Below are 22956 nucleotides of genomic sequence, written 5' to 3' on the forward strand. Positions count from 1 at the left end.
TAATTTAATGTGGCTTGTGGTCCAGTGGAATATTTTTTATGTGGGTTTTCAGGAGAACAGCTTCTGTGACAGATTCAAATTATTTACTTAAGGAGGCTTGGCATTCATTTGTTTTTACCCTAGGAGGGTGGAAAGAGCCAATGAGTTGGAAGTGAGGTTGCCAGCCTACTTCTTATAAAATAGTTTTACTAATCCTGTTATAACTGTGATACATCAGTTGATGTAAATAAATACCAATTTCGAATAAAACATCATCGACTGAATCGAAAAGGACCATTTACACTATAAACACTGTTCTGAGAGATAGAGTATACTCCATACCTTTGCAGGCGCGGCGGTGTGCGATGGGCTTGGCCATGTCCCGGTAGAAGCCTTCCTTGCAGTAGTGGCAGTGGCGTCCAGCCGTGTTGTGGCGACAGTTCATGCACACGCCTCCGCTCTTTCTCCCTGACAGCTTGTACAGCTCCATGTTGAAGCGGCAGCGCCGGGCGTGCAGGTTGCAGTTACACGCTAATGAGGGAAGGGGAAAAGAGAGAGGCAAAAAGAACGTTTAGATGTCTTGTATGTTCAGTGAGAATAGCTTTACTTCTTCATATATCAAAACATGTCCAGGGTACTTAAAAACCGGTAATAGTTGAAAAGCATTTGGTAAATTGGCATCGCCACAGGTTGAAATCAGCATTATGGGTATAGTCTGGGTATACGCCATAAATCACACTATTTCAAAGCACATTTTCAAAACACTCATTCAGATATATGATTATAGCTTGCTCAGTAGATGTAGGCCTCTTGTAAGGCAGCGTCGCCTATGGGCACAAACACACCGTCACTGGACCAGACAGGACTGGCAAAAAGTGCTCTTCACTGACGAGTTGCGGTTTTGTCTCACCAGGGGTGATGGTCGGATTCGCGTTTATCGTTGAAGGAATGAGCGTTACACCGAGGCCTGTACTCTGGAGCGGGATCGATTTGGAGGTGGAGGTTCCATCATGGTCTGGGGGCGGTGTGTCACAGCGTCATCGGACTGAGCTTGTTGTCATTGCAGGAAATCTCAACACTGTGCGTTACAGGGAAGACATCCTCCTCCCTCATGTGGTATCCTTCATCCTGACATGACACTCCATTATGACAATGCCACCAGCCATACTGTTTGTTCTATGTGTGATTTACTGCAAGACAGGAATGTCAGTGTTCTGCCATGGCCAGCGAAGAGCTCGGATCTCAATCCCATTGAGCATGTCTGGGACCTGTTGGATCAGAGGGTGAGGGCTAGGGCCATTCCCTCCAGAAATGCCCGGGAACTTGCAGGTGCCTTGGTGGAAGAGTGGGGTGACATCTCACAGCAAGAACTGGCAAATCTGGTGCAGTCCATGAGGAGGAGATGCACTGCAGTACTTAATGCAGCTGGTGGCCACACCAGACACTGACTGTTACTTTTGATTTTGACCCCCCTTTTGTTCAGGGACACATTATTCCATTTCTGTTAGTCACATGTCTGTGGAACTTTTTCAGTTTATGTCTCAGTTGTTAATCTTGTTATGTTCATGCAAATATTTACACGTGTTAAGTTTCCTGAAAATAAGCGCAGTTGACAATAAGCGGACGTTTCTTTTTTTGCTGAGGTTATATTGTCTTAAGAAAATGTTCTATTTTTATTATCCTCAAACACCAATTTAAGCATATCTAATTTCAAAATAGGCCACCGTCACTGTCAATCGTGAATGCTAATTATTCACGTTTTACCGGTGAAACATCATCTCCATAGCAGTCATTTGATCTTAATCAGTTTCATGGGAATAAACATTTCGATCTTCTTGAATTACTGTGTTGTGAACAAACTAGAGCAGATGGTGTTAACAAACTATAGCCTCGTCAACAGCGTTCCTGTATTGTGTTTAAATCCAATCACATTCGGCCTAATGGTGAGCGCGTTTGAGTTTTGGCCGCATGAAAAAAAATTGTGACTATTCAGATAACCACCCTAAAACCCCATAAGAAATGATGTGGTGTTTTTGCTGTAATAGTAACGTTATACTATGCTATTAAATTTGGTTCTGTTATGTAGAATACTAATGAATCCAAGGCATTGATTCAGCTTTTATCTAACTTTAATAGCACCATTGTGAGAAGTGGCCAAGTGACACTCCAGCACTACACCGGTGCGCTCCAGCAATACTACACTGGTGCGCTCCAGCAATACTACATCGGTGCGCTCCAGCAATACTACACCGGTGCGCTCCAGCAATACTACACCGGTGCGCTCCAGCAATACTACACCGGTGCGCTCCAGCAATACTACACCGGTGCGCTCCAGCAATACTACACCGGTGCGCTCCAGCAATACTACACCGGTGCGCTCCAGCAATACTACACCGGTGCGCTCCAGCAATACTACACCGGTGCACTCCAGCAATACTACACCGGTGTGCTCCAGCAATACTACACCGGTGTGCTCCAGCGGCACTACACCGGTGCGCTCCAGCAGCACTACACCTCTGCACCAAAGAAGCTAATTGAATTGCACCTATCCTACTCTTTTGCCTGGCGTAAAATGTGTTGATGCAGAAACGAGAGACCACGTGACTGTTTTATGAAAATCTGGGTATCTTTGGCCAAGGAAACATTTCTGTTTGGTCTCAGAGAACGTAAAACAGTTAGGAAGGGATACTTTTAAAACGCGATTGAGTGAAGTAGTAGCAAATATGTAGAATGAGCAACGAATGAGCCTAGAGAGCCTTACAAGTTTGACAAAATTACTTTATTTCTTTCAGTCTAATATGGCTATTTACTTATGCCTACTTCTGTAGCTCTTCGTCAGAAGCACACTTTTTGTAAGAAGGTCTAGTTAGTCGTGACTGTCCTCTCCAAGGTTGGCTGGAATTTAACCTGAAAGGATTTGAGAAATGCCATTGGTTGATGATAGTCTTGGGCGGAGCAGAATATCATATGTCAACAATGATTGGAGAAGTGATTAACGTCACCAGTACCACATCCTTATGATATATATCTTGTCTTAACCGCAAAGTGACTCCAAGAGAAAGGCTGGAATGTCTGACTCAAATATGGGACAAATCGACCATTTTTTCTAAATTACTGTTGTTTGAATTTGTTGATCAAATGCGGAACAAAGGGCCATAATGTGGGACATTTGGTCACTCTAGTCTGCACTGAATGAAAGCATGGTGCCATGAAGTGTTGCCAATCACAGTGTGTGTGAGAGAGATAGACTGACTGTGACAGACTTCTTTGTTATAGCCAAGAACAGTGTTATAACCACATCCAGTACAGAGATTGCCACCACGTCAAGAATGGGTTTTCAAGCGTGACTTTTAATTTGACAACAAAATTACCTTTGATGGGACCATGAGATACTTGAACGAAAAATCTCAAGGCCATATCAATAATAATGGGAATTTGAAACCAGCCGACAGTGGAATTCTGTTTCTCAAATGCTACTTCCCTCGGAAGAGGAATGCCTGGCACAGGGAGATGGGAACGAAGACTTTTCTCCACACAGTTTTCCAGGGTCGCAGGCCCCAGGAAAAGAGCACATTCTCAGACTCCTTCCCTCAATTCCATCTGCCAGTTATTATGCAGCCAATTTCCATGGTCTTCTACATTTAATGAAATACTAGTTGGATTTGAATCCCCCTTGGACATGTCCTGTTTCTGAAGCTACGCTGCTGCTGGCTCTTTAGTGGTGTGTTCTGGGAGGCTGGCGGCATGGGGTCTGGGTTTGACCCTTGACCTCAAGCCATTTTAACGGAAGGGTTTGGACCATAGACATGACATCATTGGACTGGTCACATGGATGGATGTTATTGAGGTACTGTATGAAGAACTGGGACGGATGAAACCCACAGTAGGTTTAATAAAAACACTTACCATAATTTAAAAAAATGTGGAAAAATACAGGTAGTCTAAAAATGTCCATTGATTATATCTATTGTTCCCTGGACAGCAGAAAGATGGCAGTATAGCGCAGCTGTTGAAGTATTTTTTTGTACTGCATGATGGGACTAGTTCACTGTGTCGTATTTGCCAGAAGGCAGTCGATTGTTTTAAACAAGACAATTTAGAGTGACATTTCCAGGCACACCATGCACACTTCGACAAAACATATCCACCACAAAGCAACCTCAGAAACAACAAAATAACGCAACTCAAAAGGACAGCTCAAAGGACAACAACAAGTGATGGACAGATCTAGCACTGTTGCAGAGAAAACGACAGAGGCAACATATGAGGTTGCATGGATAGTCGCGAGAAACAAACATTCGCAGACGCGGAGATTGTCAAAGACTGTTTTAAGGCCTCAGCCGAAATATTGTATGCTGATTTCACAAACAAGGAAGCTATTTTAAAGCAAAATAAGGGACTGCAACTCTCAGACTTGACCATAACAAGATGAATAGACGACATCAGCGAGGCCATCAGTAAGCAACTGATTACTGACATATCCCTGGCGCCGTGTTTTAGTATTGCGCTTGACGAAAGCACTGATGTAAGTGACATTGCCCAATTATGTGTTTGGGTCCGCTTCCCTCAAAATGAGTTGTTCAGAGAGGAACATTTCTGTTTTCTGCCGCTCCAGGGACAAACACGAGGAGAGGATATCTTGATAGTCCTTGTTACATTTGTTTCTGATAATAATATTGACTGGTCAAATCTGGCATCTGTGTGCTCTAACGGCACCCAAACATTCGAGGGAAGGAGAAGGGACTCATGGGCCTGATGAGAAAGAGAGCATATTCTCGAATTTGTTACGTTTCATTATATCATTCATCAGGAAGCACGTGTGGCTAAACTCAAAGACTGTGACTTACAGAATGTGATTCAGCAAGTTGTGTGTGTGGTGAACATTATTATTGAGAGGGCACTGAATCACCGGCATTTCCGCAAGTTGCTTGAGGAATACCAGACAGAATACGGCGAGTTTTGAAAAGATGTCTCTCTCTCCTCCCTCAAATCCGTGAATTTGTTGCAAACAAGGGGAGAGGAGCCAGAGCTGGGTGATCCACAGTGGATATTAAAGCTTTTATATCTGACATCACCTGCCACCTGAACACGGTGAATCTCCAGCTCCAAGGGAAAGCTAAAACTCCGTTCAAATGCTGCGTGTGGTCACAGCATTACAAAGTTAAATCTCCACACTGTCCATACCTGACATACAGTTTGTTCATTTCCCAAAACTCAAGAGCAGTCGCCAGATCCAACCCAGACACACTGCAACATTTTAGCTATGATGCATTTGTGCGTGTGTTGGAAGAGTTGAAGTTGGGAGTCTGAGTCAAGATTCAAGGATATCATGGAGTACAAGGAGTTTTTCTACTTCGTTGAGAACCCCTTTCATGTGCCAGTGTCACCTCTGACCCCAGTTGTCACAGCCCTCTGTCCTGACCGTGCTGGAATAGAGAGTGAGATAGTGGAGCTGCAGGCATAGGACACATTGCAAGGTGAACTAAGATCAGGTGTTACCCATTTCTGTAGCCTTGTGTCAGACACAGAGTATCCACTTCTGAAGCAGTGTATGCAAAAGGTGAACATTTTTTTGTCAGCACTTATTCACGTGAAGCCACATTTTCAACAATGAACATAGTGAAACAAAAACAGATAAACAGACTTACCAAGGGACACCTGGATTGCCTCACAAGCAACAACAGACTATAAATTTAGAATGAATTGAGTCAAGGAGCAGACGGGACGTTTGAAGTAACCCTTAATATGGGTCTTATATATGTGAGGTAGCCTATTTGATGTGTGTATATATATACACACACACATCAAATATATATATATATATATATATACACACACATCAAATATATATATATATATATATATATATATATATATACACACATATCTATATATACACCCATCAAATATATATATATATATATATACACATATATATATATATATATATTTGTGATGTGCTGTACATCTGATCGTTGATACAATTGGAAGACAAAGTACAAAGATCTATGCGGCCCTCTGAATGATTGTCTCAAAGTGGCCCCCTTACAAAAAATTGTGAGTAGCACTGGTGTGTGGAGGGTGGGCGAACTGGAGAAGGGATGGAGATTGTGATCAAACGTCTTAAACACACACACAGTGCTGTGAGCACTTGTGTCCACTATCACCGTGTAGCAGGATCACTGGCACTCTTATTTTTCTCCAGCCTAAATCCTATACTGCCATTACGTCCCTCCTTCACATGGAGGAATTCAATGTTCAATTCAATATTGGGACTTTTCCACACAAAACGGACAAAGAATTTTGGATCAACGGATTGTCTAAAATGCCATTGTGAATAGGAATAAACTGGACAATAAAAGTCCAGTTCTAGAGCTGGCATCCAATATAAGAGGAACGCTCCGATGCTGGATTAGACCTGTTGAGAACGGGAGAGTGTGTTTCTGTGTTGTGAACCAGTTGCACTACCGGCTGGACCTGATACTTTAAACAAGACGTTCCCATTATTCCTCTCTCTCTTTAAAAAAAGACGGGAAGGAAGAGAAATGAGAAAGAAGAGAAATCTAGAGAGAGGTGGGTGGGGGGGGTGTTAACTTCACCTCAGTGCCTGCTCGAGGATTTGCTGCGGCACTTGGAATGTTTATGGGTTTGTTTTGAAGTGCTTTGTGCACAACTACAAGCACACACACAACACATGCACATGCACACGCACACACACACACACACACCAGACAAACTCACTCTAATTAGGCTCAGCAGGGATAATTAAACACCGGACAGGGCCATTTTTCAATTCATTAACACATCAAAGCTCCACCGGAGGTCGGGGCTCCAGATAGCATATGAACACGTCAAAGCAATATATATATATTTTAACTTCTTATGGCTGCAGGGGCAGTATTGAGTAGCTTGGATGAAAGGTGCACAGAGTTGCCCAGAGTAAACGTCCTGCTCCTCAGTCATAGTTGCTAATATATGCATATTATTATTAGTATTGGATAGAAAACACTCTGAAGTTTCTAAAACTGTTTGAATTATGTCTGTGAGTATAACAGAACTCATATGGCAGGCAAACACCTGAGAAAAAATCCAAACAGGAAGTGGAAATTCTGAGGCTGGTAGATTTTCAACCAAGCTCCCATTGAAATCACAGCGAGATATGGATGAGTTTTCACTTCCTACGGCTTCCACTAGATGTCAACAGTCTGTAGAACCTTGTCTGATGCCTCTAATGTGAAGGGGGGCCGAATGAGAGGGGAATTAGTCAGGTCTGCCATGACCTGACCATTCTTTGACCATGAACGTTCACATGAGGGACCTCTGTTCCATCGCTCATCTGAAGTCAATGAAATTCTCCAGTTGGAACGTTACTGAAGATTTATGTTAAAAACATTCTAAAGATTGATTCAATACATTGTTTGACATGTTTCTACTGACTGTTACGGAACTATTGGACATTTCGTCAGCTTTTAGTGAACGCGCTTCCTGACGTTTGATTTGTTTACCAAACACGCTACAAAAATAGCTATTTGGACCTAAATGATGGACATTACCGAACAAAACTGCATCCAACAGAAATGCATCCACAGGTTACCTCCAATTGACTCAAATGATGTCAATTAGCCTATCAGAAGCTTCTAAAGCCATGACATAATTGTCTGGAATTTTCCAAGCTGTTTAATGGCACAGTCAACTTAGTGTATTTAAACTTCTAACCCACTGGAATTGTGATACAGTGAAATAATCTGTCTGTAAACAATTGTTGGAAAAATGACTTGTGTCATGCACAAAGTAGATGTCCAAACCGACTTGCCAAAACTGTATTTTGTTAACAAGAGGTTTGTGGAGTGGTTGAAAAACTAGTTTTAATGACTCCAACCTAAGGGTATGTAAACTTCCAGCTTCAATTGCATATGCTTTTAAATAGCACTTCTGGTTTGAACGGGAAATGCCCAGCCATTTCTTGCAATTTTCTTAGTAGGAAAAACTGTAAAATATTAAACCCACGCAGACACAGTGCTTATTCTGAAATATTGCAAAGTAGCGTGCATTGTACTCCCCCGGTCTGCTAGTAGTACTCTGGTGTCCAATAAATTAGATGACACGTTTGCTGAAGAATGAAGATATAGCATGAAGAACAGAGGAGAGAGAGAAAAATATAAAGGAAGTCAAAAAGTGATTGAATTGATAAAGTACAACCCAGATAAGAAAGGTGCAGAGGAGAGAGAGCTAAAGAGAACATTTATTTTCTTTTGAGCTCTTCATCCCCCTCTCTCTAGGGAGAACAGCTGCATTTTTTCCATCATTTTCTCACAGTGGGTCCTAATTGGCTCCACTCTCTATATCCGTCTGTCATTATTTCAGTCTGATTACCATATCAAACCCCACATCACTCTTTTTTCTCTCCACCCACACTTAGCAGTCCTGTAACACACCTTTATAGCCTTGTTAATGTGTCTTGTTAATGTGCAAAGTACACAAACTACAGATTAGCGTGTTTTAGAGAACAACCTTAGCTGTTCGCAAAAAAATAGGTAAGGATGAATTGTGGCATGTTTTCCTAATGGCAGACGATCATTGACAAATGTTGCGCTCGCTCGCTGGAGCTGAACTAGCAGGTGTCTAAACACAAACTCTTTCAGCCTATGAACGAGTTTGTCAAGCGTCCTATGACAAATTGCCTCATCAAATAGTGCTATCCAAATAAAACTCAATTGCATTGAGTGTGCAACGTCTCAACTCCAGCCCCATATGTTGGGGATAAATCTATCCTCATTTCTCCTTCGCCAAGCCGGTGTGCCCAGCCATGGATGCTTGCACAAACCAAATCCCATTGCTAAAATTGGTCTTTGAGGGCCCTCCCCCATCCTTGCTATGTGGGACCCTGCCATCCTCTGTGAGTGTGCTTCTGTGTGTGTGTGTGTGTGTGTGTGTGTGTGTGTGTGTGTGTGTGTGTGTGTGTGTGTGTGTGTGTGTGTGTGTGTGTGTGTGTGTGTGTGTGCCACCATTTACTGGTGGGGTAATATTGAATATGTGTATATTACATTTACCCCACATGCAACCAGTGATAAGACATTGCATTTATTTTACTTAACCTTTATTTAACGAGGCAAGTCAGTTAAGAACAAATGTTTATTGACATTGACGGCCTACCCCGGCCAAACCCTAAGCCAGACGACACTGGGCCAATTGTGCGCCGCCCTATGGGACTCACAATCACAGCCAGTTGGGATACAGCCTGGAATCGAGCCAGAGTCTTTAATGACACCTTTAGCACTGAGATGCAGTGGCTTAGACCACTGCGCCACTCGGGAGCCCCAATTAGCCTATTCAAATGTTTATCTTACACCATAAATAGCAATACGTAACAGAATATATAATTGAGTTACAGTAACAGGCAATCAAGAAATGTCTGAGAATGGAATTCTAAATACAAGTGTACTTAATTACTTCGTAAAATGAATGGATTCACATACAAGGCATAGAGCTTAAGTTACGTAGCATTAACAAGCGTTACAAGGCATTATCATAAGCATGATCACAGAGGGATATAGAGAGACAAAGAAACCATGACTTGTGCCATGGCCCATAGCTCATGGGAGAGGGAAAATTAAAGAAAGAGTGAGTATCTCACCAGCGGAGATCGGGAACAAAAAAGAGAGAACAATGAATCTAAGACCCTTTTATAACAGTTGTTTGGATTGAAAATTGGATTTGTTGACCGATGGTATTACTGTACAGTTAACCTCCAATCAGATATCTGACCTCCAGACCTGTAAAGACAACAGAACCTCTACTTGTTAGAAGTGTGACATTGGGGGATGGCAAGATAACAGAGAGAATGCTTGCATGTAGTGTAAAGAGTAAATTGGGGGCTGCCCTACACCAGCATGTCCGTGTGTGCCAGGCTGCAGGCAGGTCCATATTTCCCTGACCGGGGTATGGCCACAGGCACGCCCCTGCCTGTGTATGTGCTCTGTTCCGCCTGGCCTGGTCCAGCCACCTGCTCCAGAGCTCTGGAGGAGCCAGGTTACTTATCTTCTCATTAGGGCCAGGTCCAGTGTACACACACACACGGAAACACGAATGCACACACACATAGGACCAAAACGAATGACCACACACTGAAGACAGCAGCTGAACACCAGACAGCAGAGAGACATGAGACCATATCAGACAACCACAATGACCAGAAACTAAAGATGGAGGACTAGATTATGTGAGTGTAGACTAAGGCTAGACACCTGACACTACTAGGGCCTAAAGCCCAGGGGAAACAACAGACCCTTTAAAGGATTCTCAACAGCCCCATATCTATCATTTATCTAAGAGAGACACTTCTGGCCCAGTAGCACAAGGAGGGGTGGGAGACGCACACACACGCACGCACACACACACGTCTGTGTCTCCCTTCCTCCCTCTTGACTCCCCCTCCCCTCATTTTGCGGTTAGCCAAACAGCGTCGGCTTAAGAGCCAGTTCTCAGGAGGTTATTTGAATTGGGAGTCCCTTAATTCCTCCCTCCCTCCCTCCCTCCCTCCCTCCCTCCCTCCCTCCCTCCCTCCTTCTAATAGTATCACTTTCTTTTATACATCCTACTCTCTCTATCACTCGCTTTCTCTTTCTCTCTTTTACATCCCACTTTATCCCTCACTTTCCCTTTTCCTCCCTCCCTCTGGATGGCACCAACAGGGCGAAGAGTTTGACAAGATAAGGCTGGAAGGTTGCCAGATTGGGGCATGTTGCCAGTGGGAGTCTGCTAAGCTCTGGTCTTTCTAGTCCACTTCACCTCGCCACGTATAAACATTGTTATCTCTATCCCCTCTCTCTCTATTTCTTTCCACTGGAAAGAACCAGGGATCCTCAGACAGGCAGGGAACCAATTTTTTTATTTGATTTATTTCACCTGTATTTAACCAGGTAGGCAAGTTGAGAACAAGTTCAACATTTACAACATGCAAGAACACAGAGTTACACATGGAGTAAAACAAACATACAGTCAATAACAGTAGAAAAATAAGTCTATATACAATGTGAGCAAATGAGGTGAGATAAGTGAGGTAAAGGCAAAAAAAGGCCATGGTGGCGAAGTAAATACAATATTGCAAGTAAAACACTGGAATGGTAGATTTGCAGTGGAAGAATGTGCAACGTAGAAATAGAAATAATGGGGTGCAAAGGAGCAAAAATAAATAAATAAATACATACAGTAGGGGAAGAGGTAGTTGTTTGGGCTAAATTATAGATGGGCTATGTACAGGTGCAGTAATCTGTGAGCTGCTCTGACAGCTGGTGCTTAAAGCTAGTGAGGGAGATAAGTGTTTCCAGTTTCAGAGATTTTTGTAGTTCGTTCCAGTCATTGGCAGCAGAGAACTGGAAGGAGAGGCGGCCAAAGGAGGAATTGGTTTTGGGGGTGACCAGAGAGATATACCTGCTGGAGCGCATGCTACAGGTGGGTGCTGCTATGGTGACCAGCGAGCTGAGATAAGGGGGGACTTTACCTAGCAGGGTCTTGTAGATGACCTGGAGCCAGTGGGTTTGGCGAGGAGTATGAAGTGAGGGCCAGCCAACGAGAGCGTACAGGTCGCAGTGGTGGGTAGTATATGGGGCTTTGGTGACAAAACGGATGGCACTGTGATGGACTGCATCCAATTTATTAAGTAGGGTATTGGAGGCTATTTTGTAAATGACATCGCCAAAGTCGAGGATCGGTAGGATGGTCAGTTTTACGAGGGTATGTTTGGCAGCATGAGTGAAGGATGCTTTGTTGCGAAATAGGAAGCCAATTCTAGATTTAACTTTGGATTGGAGATGTTTGATATGAGTCTGGAAGGAGAGTTTACAGTCTAACCAGACACCTAGGTATTTGTAGTTGTCCACATATTCTAAGTCAGAACCGTCCAGAGTAGTGAATCTGGACTGGCGGGCAGGTACGGGCAGCGTTCGGTTGAATAGCATGCGTTTAGTTTTACTTGTATTTAAGAGCAGTTGGAGGCCACGGAAGGAGAGTTGTATGACATTGAAGCTCGTCTGGAGGTTTGTTAACACAGTGTCCAAAAAAGGGCCAGAAGTATACAGAATGGTGTCATCTGCGTAGAGGTGGATCAGAGACTCACCAGCAGCAAGAGCGACATCATTGATGTATACAGAGAAAAGAGTCGGCCCGTGAATTGAACCCTGTGGCCATAGAGACTGCCAGAGGTCCGGACAACAGGCCCTCTGATTTGACACACTGAACTCTATCAGAGAAGTATTTGGTGAACCAGGCGAGGTAATCATTTGAGAAACCAAGGCTATCGAGTCTGCCGATGAGGATGTGGTGACTGACAGAGTCGAAAGCCTTGGCCAGGTCAATGAATACGGCTGCACAGTATTGTTTCTTATCGATGGTGGTTAAGATATCGTTTAGGACCTTGAACGTGGCTGAGGTGCACCCATGACCAGCTCTGAAACCAGATTGCATAGCGGAGAAGGTGCGGTGGGATTTGAAATGGTCGGTAATCTGTTTGTTGACTTGGCTTTCGAAGACCTTAGAAAGGCAGGGTAGGATAGATATAGGTCTGTAGCAGTTTGGGTCAAGAGTGTCCACCCCTTTGAAGAGCGGGATGACCGCAGCTGCTTTCCAATCTTTGGGAATCTCAGACGACACGAAATAGAGGTTGAACAGGCTAGTAATAGGGGTTGCAACAATTCCGGCAGATCATTTTAGAAAGAAAGGGTCCAGATTGTCTAGTCCGGCTGATTTGTAGGGGTCCAGATTTTGCAGCTCTTTCAGAACATCAGCTGACTGGATTTGGGAGAAGGATAAATGGGGAAGGCTTGGGCGAGTAGCTGTGGGGGGTGCTGTGCTGTTGACCGGGGTAACCAGGTGGAAAGCATGGCCAGCCGTAGAAAAATGCTTATTGAAATTCTCAATTATAGTGGATTTATCGGTGGTGACCGAGTTTCCTATCCTCAGTGCAGTGGGCAGCTGGGAGGAGGTGTTCTTATTCTTCATGGACTTTACAGTGTCCCAGAACTTTTTTGAGTTTGTGTTGCAGGAAGCAAATTTCCGCTTGAAAAAGCTAGTCTTGGCTTTTCTAACTGCCTGTGTATATTGGTTTCTAACTTCCCTGAAAATTAGCCATTCACGGGGGCTGTTCGATGCTAATGCAGAACACCATGGGATGTTTTTGTGTTGGTTAAGGGCAGTCAGGTCTGGAGAGAACCAAGGGCTATATCTGTTCCTGGTTCTAAATTTCTTGAATGGGGCATGCTTATTAAAGATGGTGAGGAAGCGTTTGACAGTGATGAGTGGAGGTCGTTTGACGGTTGACCCATTACGGATGCAGGCAATGAGGCAGTGATCGCTGAGATCTTGGTTGAAAACAGCAGAGGTGTATTTAGAGGGCAAGTTGGTTAGGATGATATCTATGAGGGTGCCCGTGTTTACGGCTTTGGGGTGGTACCTGGTAGGTTCATTGATAATTTGTGTGAGATTGAGGGCATCAAGCTTAGATTGTAGGATGGCTGGGGTGTTAAGCATGTCCCAGTTTAGGTCACCTAGCAGCACGAGCTCTGAAGATAGATGGGGGGCAATCAGTTCACATATGGTGTCCAGAGCACAGCTGGGGGCAGAGGGTGGTCTATAGCAGGTGGCAACGGTGAGAGACTTGTTTTTAGAGAGGTGGATTTTTAAAAGTAGAAGTTCAAATTGTTTGGGTACAGACCTGAATAGTAGGACAGAACTCTGCAGGCTATCTCTGCAGTAGATTGCAACACCGCCCCCTTTGGCCGTTCTATCTTGTCTGAAATTGTTGTAGTTAGGGATGGAGATTTCAGAATTTTTGGTGGTCTTCCTAAGCCAGGATTCAGACACGGCTAGGACATCCGGGTTGGCAGAGTGTGCTAAAGCAGTGAATAAAACAAACTTACGGAGGAGGCTTCTACTGTTAACATGCATGAAACCAAGGCTATTACGGTTACAGAAGTCGTCAAAAGAGAGTGCCTGGGGAATAGGAGTGGAGCCAGGCACTGCAGGGCCTGGATTCACCTCTACATCGCCAGAGGAACAGAGGAGGAGTAGGATAAGGGTACGGCTAAAAGCTATGCGAATTGGTCGTCTAGGACGTCTGGAACAGAGAGTAAAAGGAGCAGGTTTCTGGGGGCGATAAAATAGCCTCAAGGTATAATGTACAGACAAAGGTATGGTAGGATGTGAATACAGTGGAGGCAAACCTAGGCATTGAGTGATGATGAGAGAGATATTGTCTCTAGAAACATCATTGAAACCAGGTGATGTCATCGCGTGTGGGAGGTGGAACTGAAGGGTCGCATAAGGTATAATGAGCAGGGCTAGAGGCTCTACAGTGAAATAAGCCAATAAACACTAACCAGAACAGCAATGGACAAGGCATATTGACGTTAAGGAGAGGCATGCTTAGCCGAGTGATCATAAGGGTCCAGTGAGTAGTGAGGTTGGTTGGGGTCACGCCGACTCAGACAGCTAGCCGGGCCATGGGTAGCAAGCTGGCAGAGGATGGAGGACTGTTTTTAGCCACCTCGTGCGTTTCCGTCGGTAGATTATTACATTTGTTTATTTACATATTAATATTACACAATCATGTTCGCTCCATGTGGGACTGATACGGTGAGATGAGAAAGATAACTGTTTTGGAACAGCATCTCCAATGAGAATTAAGACAGCATGTAAGCAACTCTGGGTGTCATTAGTATTCACCCTCCTTGGATTTCTTCACATTTTGTTGTGTGACAAAGTGGGATTGAAATGGATTTCGTTTTTTTTTATGTCATTGATCGACACAAAATATTCCATCATGTCAAAGTGAAAATACTGAAATAGTAGTTTCAAAAGTATTAACGCCATCAGGAGTCAAATTTGGCTTAACAAAACACATAATAATTACATGGGGTTGACATGGTTTTTGAATGACTACGCTTTCCTTTGTCCCCCATACATACAACATCTTCAGTCCCTCACCTAAGTATTGCATTTCAAGTACAGATTCAACCACATAGACCAGCGAGCTTTTCGAAAGCCTTATAAAGGAGGGCTTAGATTGGTAGATGGGTACCAATAACAAATCAGACATTGAATATCTCTTTTAAGCGTGGTCAAGGTAATAATTATGATGTAGATTATGTATTAAACCACGCAGACACAACAAAGATAGAGTCATCCACTCATCCTTCTGAGCTGAGCTACAATAATGACCTAAATGACAGTGTGAAAAGAACAATACAAATATAAAGAATCAAAATATTCCAAACAGACATCCTGTATGCAAGAAGGCACTAAAGTAATACTGCAAAAAAAAACACAGCAAAGGAATACACTTTTTAGCTTAAATGCAAAGCTGCATCTTTGGGAAAATCCAGCACAACACATCAATGAGTAACTGCCTCCTTTTTTCAAGCATGGCGGTGGCTGCATCATGGTATGGGTATGCTTGACATTGACAAAGACTGGGAAGTTTTTCAGGATATAAAGTTATAGGATGGAGCTAAGCACAGGCAAAATCCTAGAGGAAGACCTGCTTCAGTCTGCTTTCCACAAGACACTGGGAGAATAATTTGCCTTTCAGCAGGACAATAACCTGATAAAAGGCTAAATCTCCACTGGAGTTTTATACCAAGAAGACAGTGAATGTTCCTGAGTGGCCAAGTTAAAGTTTAGACTTAAATTTGCTTGAAAATCTATGGCAAGACTCGAAAATTGCTGTCTAGCCATCATCACCAACACCTTGACAGAGCTTGAAGAATTTAAAAAAAGAATAATGGGCAAATATTGCACAATCCAGGTGCGGAAACTCTTGGAGACCAAAGAAGACTCACAGCTGTAATATGCTGCCAAAGGTGTTTCCAACATGCATTGACTCAGGGAGGTAAATACGTATCTAAATCAAAGTATTCGTGTTTTATTTTTCAATCATTTTCCTTCATTTTTCTTCCACTTTGACATTAGAGTATTTTGTGTAATGCAACAAGATAACATACAAATCCAAGCGGGGTGAATACTTATGATAGCCACTGCATTTGGCATTAGAAGACAAATGGAATGCGCAGGCTTTAGGTGGTGCTGGAAATTGTTTAGGAAACATGGATCATATTCAGAGACATGAACTGTAAGCTGTGGGTCAGGTGAAGAAGCGTTGCGTTGCAGTGAACAGAAAGTGGGACTATTAAGGACTGAGATATTCTAATGAAGAGAGAGAGAGAGAAAAAAAAGAGAGTGAAAGAGAAGAGAAAGATGGGGACTAAAAAAAAGAGTGGGAGCAACAGAATAACGGTGTGTGGAAACAGGGCGAGAGAGAGAGAGAGAGAGAGAGCGAGAGCGAGAGCGAGAGCGAGAGAGAGAGAGAGAGAGAGAGAGAGAGAGAGAGAGAGAGAGAGAGAGAGAGAGAGAGAGAGAGAGAGAGAGAGAGAGAGAGAGAGAGAGCTAACAGACCTAAGAGCATATTTCTTTCCCAAAATTATAACTCAATACAAAGAATTTGAAACTATAAAAGATGAAGAAAAAATCAAATATTTATTGGGTGAAAAGCCAAAATGTGCAGTTTTGGCAGCCAAATATGTGTCCTCCTGCCACAACCTGAGGGACAACCAGTGAAAAATGCAAAGTAATGTTGATAATATTTCCCATTTAGCTTAGTTTTGTTTTGTCTTTCATACCAGGTCATATGTCTTCTCAAGTCATATTGACTGGTCTACTACTGTTGCTTTAATTTATTGTTGTTCTGATTAATATTGTTGTTGTAGTTGTTGTTAATGGTAATCCCATGTCCACTACTACTGTGCCAACTATGTGAAGAATCTGTTGATGTGCCCTTGAGCATGGCACTTAACCCTAATTGCTCCTGTAAATCGCTCTGGATAAGAACATCTGCTAAAATGTAAATGTCATCCATGTTTAAAGTGTTATTTTATGATTTCTTACTAAAAAGCTATTGTTTAAAAGACCCTAAAGCTATTGTTTACCTTTTATATTTCTAAATAGATCATGTCTATTTGTTCGGCCCGCAGCCCACCACTCAGAAGACGTGTTGGGTTAAATGCGAAAGACACATTTCAGTTGAAGGCATTCAGTTGTACAACTGACTAGGTATCCCCCCTTTCCCAATTGAACCCCCATATGGGCAGACCAACACCCTCCCTCCTCTCCCCACCACCTGGCTGGCATTGGAGCGACATATGTTCACAACACCTGGAGAACAGAAAACTGAAACGAACATTCTCAATGGGATCAGGTAATATCTCCTCCGTTTCAAAACCCATTCTGTATTGAAATAACTATTGATTTTTTGGTTCATTAAGAAAGATACATTTTGTATTTTTGGTTGCTGAGTCAATTAGACCATTCCTTGCCCATTTCAAGCTAGTCCTTCTAAATCATTTTAAATTCATTTCAGAACATTAAGTCAAGTTAGCTGGCTAACTCATTGATCCTGCTTTGTAGTACAGCGCTCAGCTATAGAATAGACTATGGACACACAGCCATCCAAAACACGGATGAAACAGCCTTGACAGCACAGATGGACAGATCTACGTTCCTCAGACAGATATGTTCTGCTCTCCATAGACCCACAGATTCTCCTGCCACGATGAACAATGGCCAGGAGCCCAAACCCACATATTTTAACAGGAACACTTTAAAAGGAATACTCCACTGAGACCTCAAACAGAAAAAAGTCCTAAACTGAAACATATTAGAAATATAGTACATTTTATGATATTAAGATGATAAAAAAATATATATATATACATATTCAGCATAAAATAGTATACCCCATCCTTAAAAAACTTAACTCCCATAGAGTAAATTCTACGCTTGGGGAGGTCACCGACTTTGACAAGATTCAATTACGTCTCAGATCACCCCAATGGTGGGCACCTATGGTCGTGATTGCAAACATCTGTGGAACAGAGTGGGATGGGGTCATGGGAGTTTGGGCGGGTGGGCACACTAGCTAGCTGGAGCCCCAGCCCGGCAGCTTGCCTTGGCACAGGGATGAAACGGCACATCTCAGATCACACTCCCAGATTATACAGTGTGTGGCTCACACAGACCCATACATACACAAAACGCATGTACGCACACGCAAACACCACACACACACACACCCCGCTGCCAGCATTCACAGAAGGTTCCCAGGGTTCCAACATTACTCTGCTGATGCTGTGGATATGACTGTCTTAAAATATTGTTTTTAGTGTTTTAGTGTCTTTTCTTGCTGCCATAAAACCAAATGCGTGGCTTAATAGAAAAAATAAACACCAATTAAACCTCGGCAAACCACTCCAATGAATCAGACACATCCAATCAACAATGTCAAACAATCCCAAAAGCTTCTGTAAAAACAGAGGAAAACTACTAAACTACCAAGCCTCCCACCAATAATAAGGGAACTGCGTCAAGCACTTACCTGGTGCCCCACTCAGACACACACACAAAGGCACTGTCAGCTTCACCATACATGCCCCCGACAGTGTCTCACACTAACCACCCAAAAGGCACCATTTCATAGGGCTGATGATTTCAGAACAACATTCCTCGTGATTATTTGAAACCACTGGAGGTCTCCCCACCCCACAACCCTCCCTCGACCCAGCACAATTCATTTGGCCATCACGCTGTAAGTAATTGAAGTGTCGGGTCCCAGCGAGCCCCGGGCGACAGCAGAGGTGAAAGCGGGAACATTGCAACATGCATGTAACAACAACACAGGTTGAGGCACTCAGAGAAAGCCAAAGGTGTCTGTCTGACACATGGACACTCACGGACACACCAGTGCCCTCTAGGGCCCGACATCAGAACTGACCCCTATGGGTCTCCCTCCAACGGTGGAAATATGTAGACCTACACACACATACATCTCATGTCTAGAAGTGACTATAAGTTATTACATTCTAATGCGCTATGTTTTTAAAATTCTATGTGACCTTCAACCTGAACCGATGTTTTGTGTGTGAAAATTAAGTAATTTCATGATCTGGTGTCTAAATGTCGTGTGATGAATATGTCGTGGGGCGGAAGAGGAGAGGTGACCAGGAGAGAGAGAGAGAAAGAAGAAGAAACGAGTTGCCTGTTTTGGCGTTTGGGGCTCCTTCAGAGTTTCAACACAGATATGTTTGCTTAGCACTTATAGCTCTGTCCCGGGGGATGTGTCTGTGCTGGGTTTGGGTACGACATAAGTAGAGCCCAACCAGACACACACACCCTCCTGGACCGCCCTGCTCTCTCCTGCAACCCATCTGTCAAATCCCCCTAATTCCAGCTAATAGTTTCCAAAAAAACAGAGGCCCACCAAAAATACTGAGCCCCCTTAGAAGACAGAAAGATTTTGTCAATAAAACTTCAAAAAATCACTACAGTCTTTCTCCTCCAAAATTCCCCTCTCTCTCTCTATAGAACACCTATTTCCAAGTCAAGCTTGCCTCAATATTGCTCTAGTGTATACTGAGTAAACAAAACATTAGGATCGCCTGCTCTTTCCATGACATAGACTGACCACGTGAATTCAGGTGAAAGTTATGATCCCTTATTGATGTCACTTGGAGACAGGTTAAATAAGGATTTTTAAGCCCTGTGACAATTGAGACATGGATTGTGGATGTGTGTCATTCAGAGGGTGAATGGGCAAGACAAAATATTTAAGTGCCTTTGAACGGGGTACGGTAGTACGTGCCAGGTGCACAGGTTTGTGTCAAGAACTGCAACACTGCTGGAGTTTTTCACGCTCAACAGTTTCCCGTGTGTATCAAGACTAGTCACCACACAAAGGACATCCAGCCAACTTGACAACTGTGGGAAGGAATGGAGTCAACATGGACTAGCATCCCTGTGGAATGCTTTTGACACCTTGTAGTGTCCATGCCCCGACGAATTGAGGCTGTTCTCAGGGCAAAAAGGAGGGGGGGTGGGGTCAATTCAATATTAGGAAGGAATTAGAGCTGGGCGATTTGGACAAAATCCATATTGTGATAAATATTTTAAAAAATTGCGATAATAATACATCTGCGATAAATTACGATAAAACAAATTGTGGGGAGGTGCAAAAATTGGGCAAAATGGACAAAATGTCATGATGGATAACAAGAAATACTACGATATACAGTTGAAGTCAGACGTTTACATACACTTAGGTTGGAGTCATTAAAACTGTTTTTCAACCACTCCACAAATGTCTTGTTAACAAACTATAGTTTTGGCAAGTCGGTTAGGACATCTACTTTGTGCATGACACAAGGAATATTTCCAACAATTGTTTACAGACAGATTATTTCACTTATAATTCACTTTATCACAATTCCAGTGGATCAGAAGTTTACATACACTAAGATGACTGTGCCTTTAAACAGCTTGGAAAATCCCCCAAAATTTGGTCATGGCTTTAGAAGCTTCTGATAGGCTAATTGACATAATTTGAGTCAACTGGAGGTGTACCTGTGGATGCATTTCAAGGCCTACCTTCAAACTCAGTGCCTCTTTGTTTGACATCATTAAAAAATCTAAAGAAATCAGCCAAGACCTCAGAAAACATATTGTAGACCTCCACAAGTCTGGTTCAACCTTGCATGAAATTTCCAAATGCCTGAAGGTCCACGTTCATCTGTACAAAAAATAGTATGCAAGTATAAACACCATGGTACCACGCAGCCGTCATACCGCTCAGGAAGGAGACGCGTTCTGTCTCCTAGAAATGAACGTCTTTGGTGCAAAAAGTGCAAATCAATCCCAGAACAACAGCAAAGGACCTTGTGAAGATGCTGGAGGAAACCGATACAAAAGTGTCTATATCCACAGTAAAACGAGTCCTATATCGACATAACCTTAAAGGCCACTCAGCAAGGAAGAAGCCACATCTCCAAAACCGCCATAAAAAAGCCAGACTCCAAACATCATTGTTATGTTTGGATTCAAAAGGGGGAGGCTTGCAAGCCGGAGAACACCATCCCAACCGTGAAGCACAGGGGTGGCAGCATCATGTTGTGGGGGTGCTTTGCTGCAGGAGGGACTGGTGCACTTCACAAAATAGATGACATCATGAGGGCGGGAAAGTATGTGAATATATTGAAGCAACATCGCAAGACATCAGGCAGGAAGTTAAAGCTTGGTCGCAAATGGGTTTTCCAAATGGACAATGACCCAAGCATACTTCCAAAGTTGTGGCAAAATGGCTTAAGGACAACAAAGTCAAGGTATTGGAGTCACCATCACAAAGCCCTGATCTCAATCCTATAGAAAATGTGTGGGCAGAAATGAAAATGTGTGCGAGCAAGGAGGCCTACAAACCTGACACCAACTCTATCAGGAGGAATGGGCCAAAATTCACCCAACTTGTTGTGGGAAGCTTGTGGAAGGCTACCCGTAACGTTTGACCCAAGTTTTACAATTTAAAGGCAATGCTACCAAATACGAATTGAGTGTATGTAAACTTCTGACCCACTGGGATTGTGATGAACGAAATAAAAGCTGAAATAAATAATTCTCTCTACTATTATTCTGACATTTCACATTCTTAAAATAAAGTGCTGATCCTAACTGACCTAAGACAGGGAATTTTTACGAGGATTAAATGTCAAGAATAGTGAAAAAATGAGTTTAAATGTAATTGGCTAAGGTGTATGTAAACTTCTGACTTCATATATATATCTGTATATATATTTTTGGGGGGATAGTTACTTTACATTAGCGGCAGGGCTCTAGACACATTTTTATGACCTGCTTTCAGACAAATGCTAGGCATATTTTAGAAGTAATGTGCTCCATGCTTGGTTCATGTGCTTCATCGCCCGAGTGTCTGGTCATGTCCTGTCTGTTTCCATTAGATCTGGTGGGGTCTGGCCTGTACTGAGATTCCCAGTGTGGACATCTGGTTTACAGAGGGCCGAACCTAGCACAACCCAGGCATGGTGTGTAGAGTATAGTCTCCACCAGTGGTCACCAACCTTTTCTGAGTCAAGATCACTTTCGGATTCGAAATGCAAGCCGAGATCTACTGCTCAGATCTTTTTTTGCAACGTTAACCAATTAAACATAGTTCTGTAGCAATGAGGTTTGTGCAGTAGGCTATTGGCTGTGCTTGAATTGCCTTGCCAATGTTGTTCTTCTCAAACCATTTTGAAATTATATGAAAAACATTTAGGTATAGTCACGCTGGTAATAAAACATTTGTTGTATTACTTGTGAGGCACAGCTGAGTGAGCATAATACTGTTTTTTTTTTTTACTGGACCGATGGCCCACATCCTGCCTGTCTGTCACCCGACTCACCGTTCCTCTGCTCTCCCTCCTTCCGCTGAGAAAAAGGAGACCGTCTTCCAGCTGATGGGATACTCAAGTCACACTGCATTATTTCTGCCTCATGCACCAATTCATGTTGTTACTCCTATGACCAGAGAAAGTTAAATATTCCTTTATAATTAAAAAGGCACAAGCTGCTACTAATAACAACATAAGCTTATTGGAACACTTTGCTATACTCATCCATTGCAGCTGCAGTGCTGGTGGTAGCGTGAGTGGAAGTAGGAAGATTTTATGATTATTTATATGAGTGTTGCGCAAAGTGTTGACAATAAGAACTTACATTTACATTTAAGTCATTTAGCAGACGCTCTTATCCAGAGCGACTTACAAGTACATACATTCATACTTTTTTTGTACTGGCCCCCCGTGGGAATCGAACCCACAACCCTGGCGTTGCAAGCGCCATGCTCTACCAACTGAGCCACACGGGGCCTGAACTTACTCATACGACAGCAGCTCTTCGCTGTATTCGTTGAGTCTCTCTAGTCAGGGTTTTAAACTTTTTGAAATCTCACAGTATCAACATTCCGGTCCGTTCGAGGTTTCTTTCTACAGTCTATGGCTCGAGGAAACTGGTCAGACACAGTGATGTGAGCTATCTGATTGGCCAGCGGTAGTTATATAGGTGAACTTGATTTGCTTTCTGGGCCTGCTGGGTAGGCGGGGTTCTACC

The 22956-nt window shown here is 43.1% G+C and overlaps 1 protein-coding gene and 1 non-coding gene across 3 annotated transcripts in view; both read right to left on the bottom strand.

Annotated features, from left to right (window-relative positions):
• Positions 1–22956, bottom strand: part of LOC129860388 (netrin-3-like) — a 76156-nt gene that overhangs the window by 14755 nt on the left and 38445 nt on the right. For both annotated transcript variants that reach the window (XM_055930757.1, XM_055930756.1), the window contains exon 3: positions 322–510. In XM_055930757.1, the coding sequence (XP_055786732.1) occupies positions 322–510 (189 nt within the window). The remainder of the gene's footprint in view (positions 1–321; positions 511–22956) is intronic.
• Positions 22641–22716, bottom strand: trnaa-ugc (transfer RNA alanine (anticodon UGC)). The gene has a single exon. It is a non-coding gene; the product is annotated as a tRNA-Ala (tRNA).

This window comes from Salvelinus fontinalis, chromosome 8 (assembly GCF_029448725.1).
Source record: "Salvelinus fontinalis isolate EN_2023a chromosome 8, ASM2944872v1, whole genome shotgun sequence".
In the NCBI taxonomy this organism is placed as follows: domain Eukaryota; kingdom Metazoa; phylum Chordata; class Actinopteri; order Salmoniformes; family Salmonidae; genus Salvelinus; species Salvelinus fontinalis.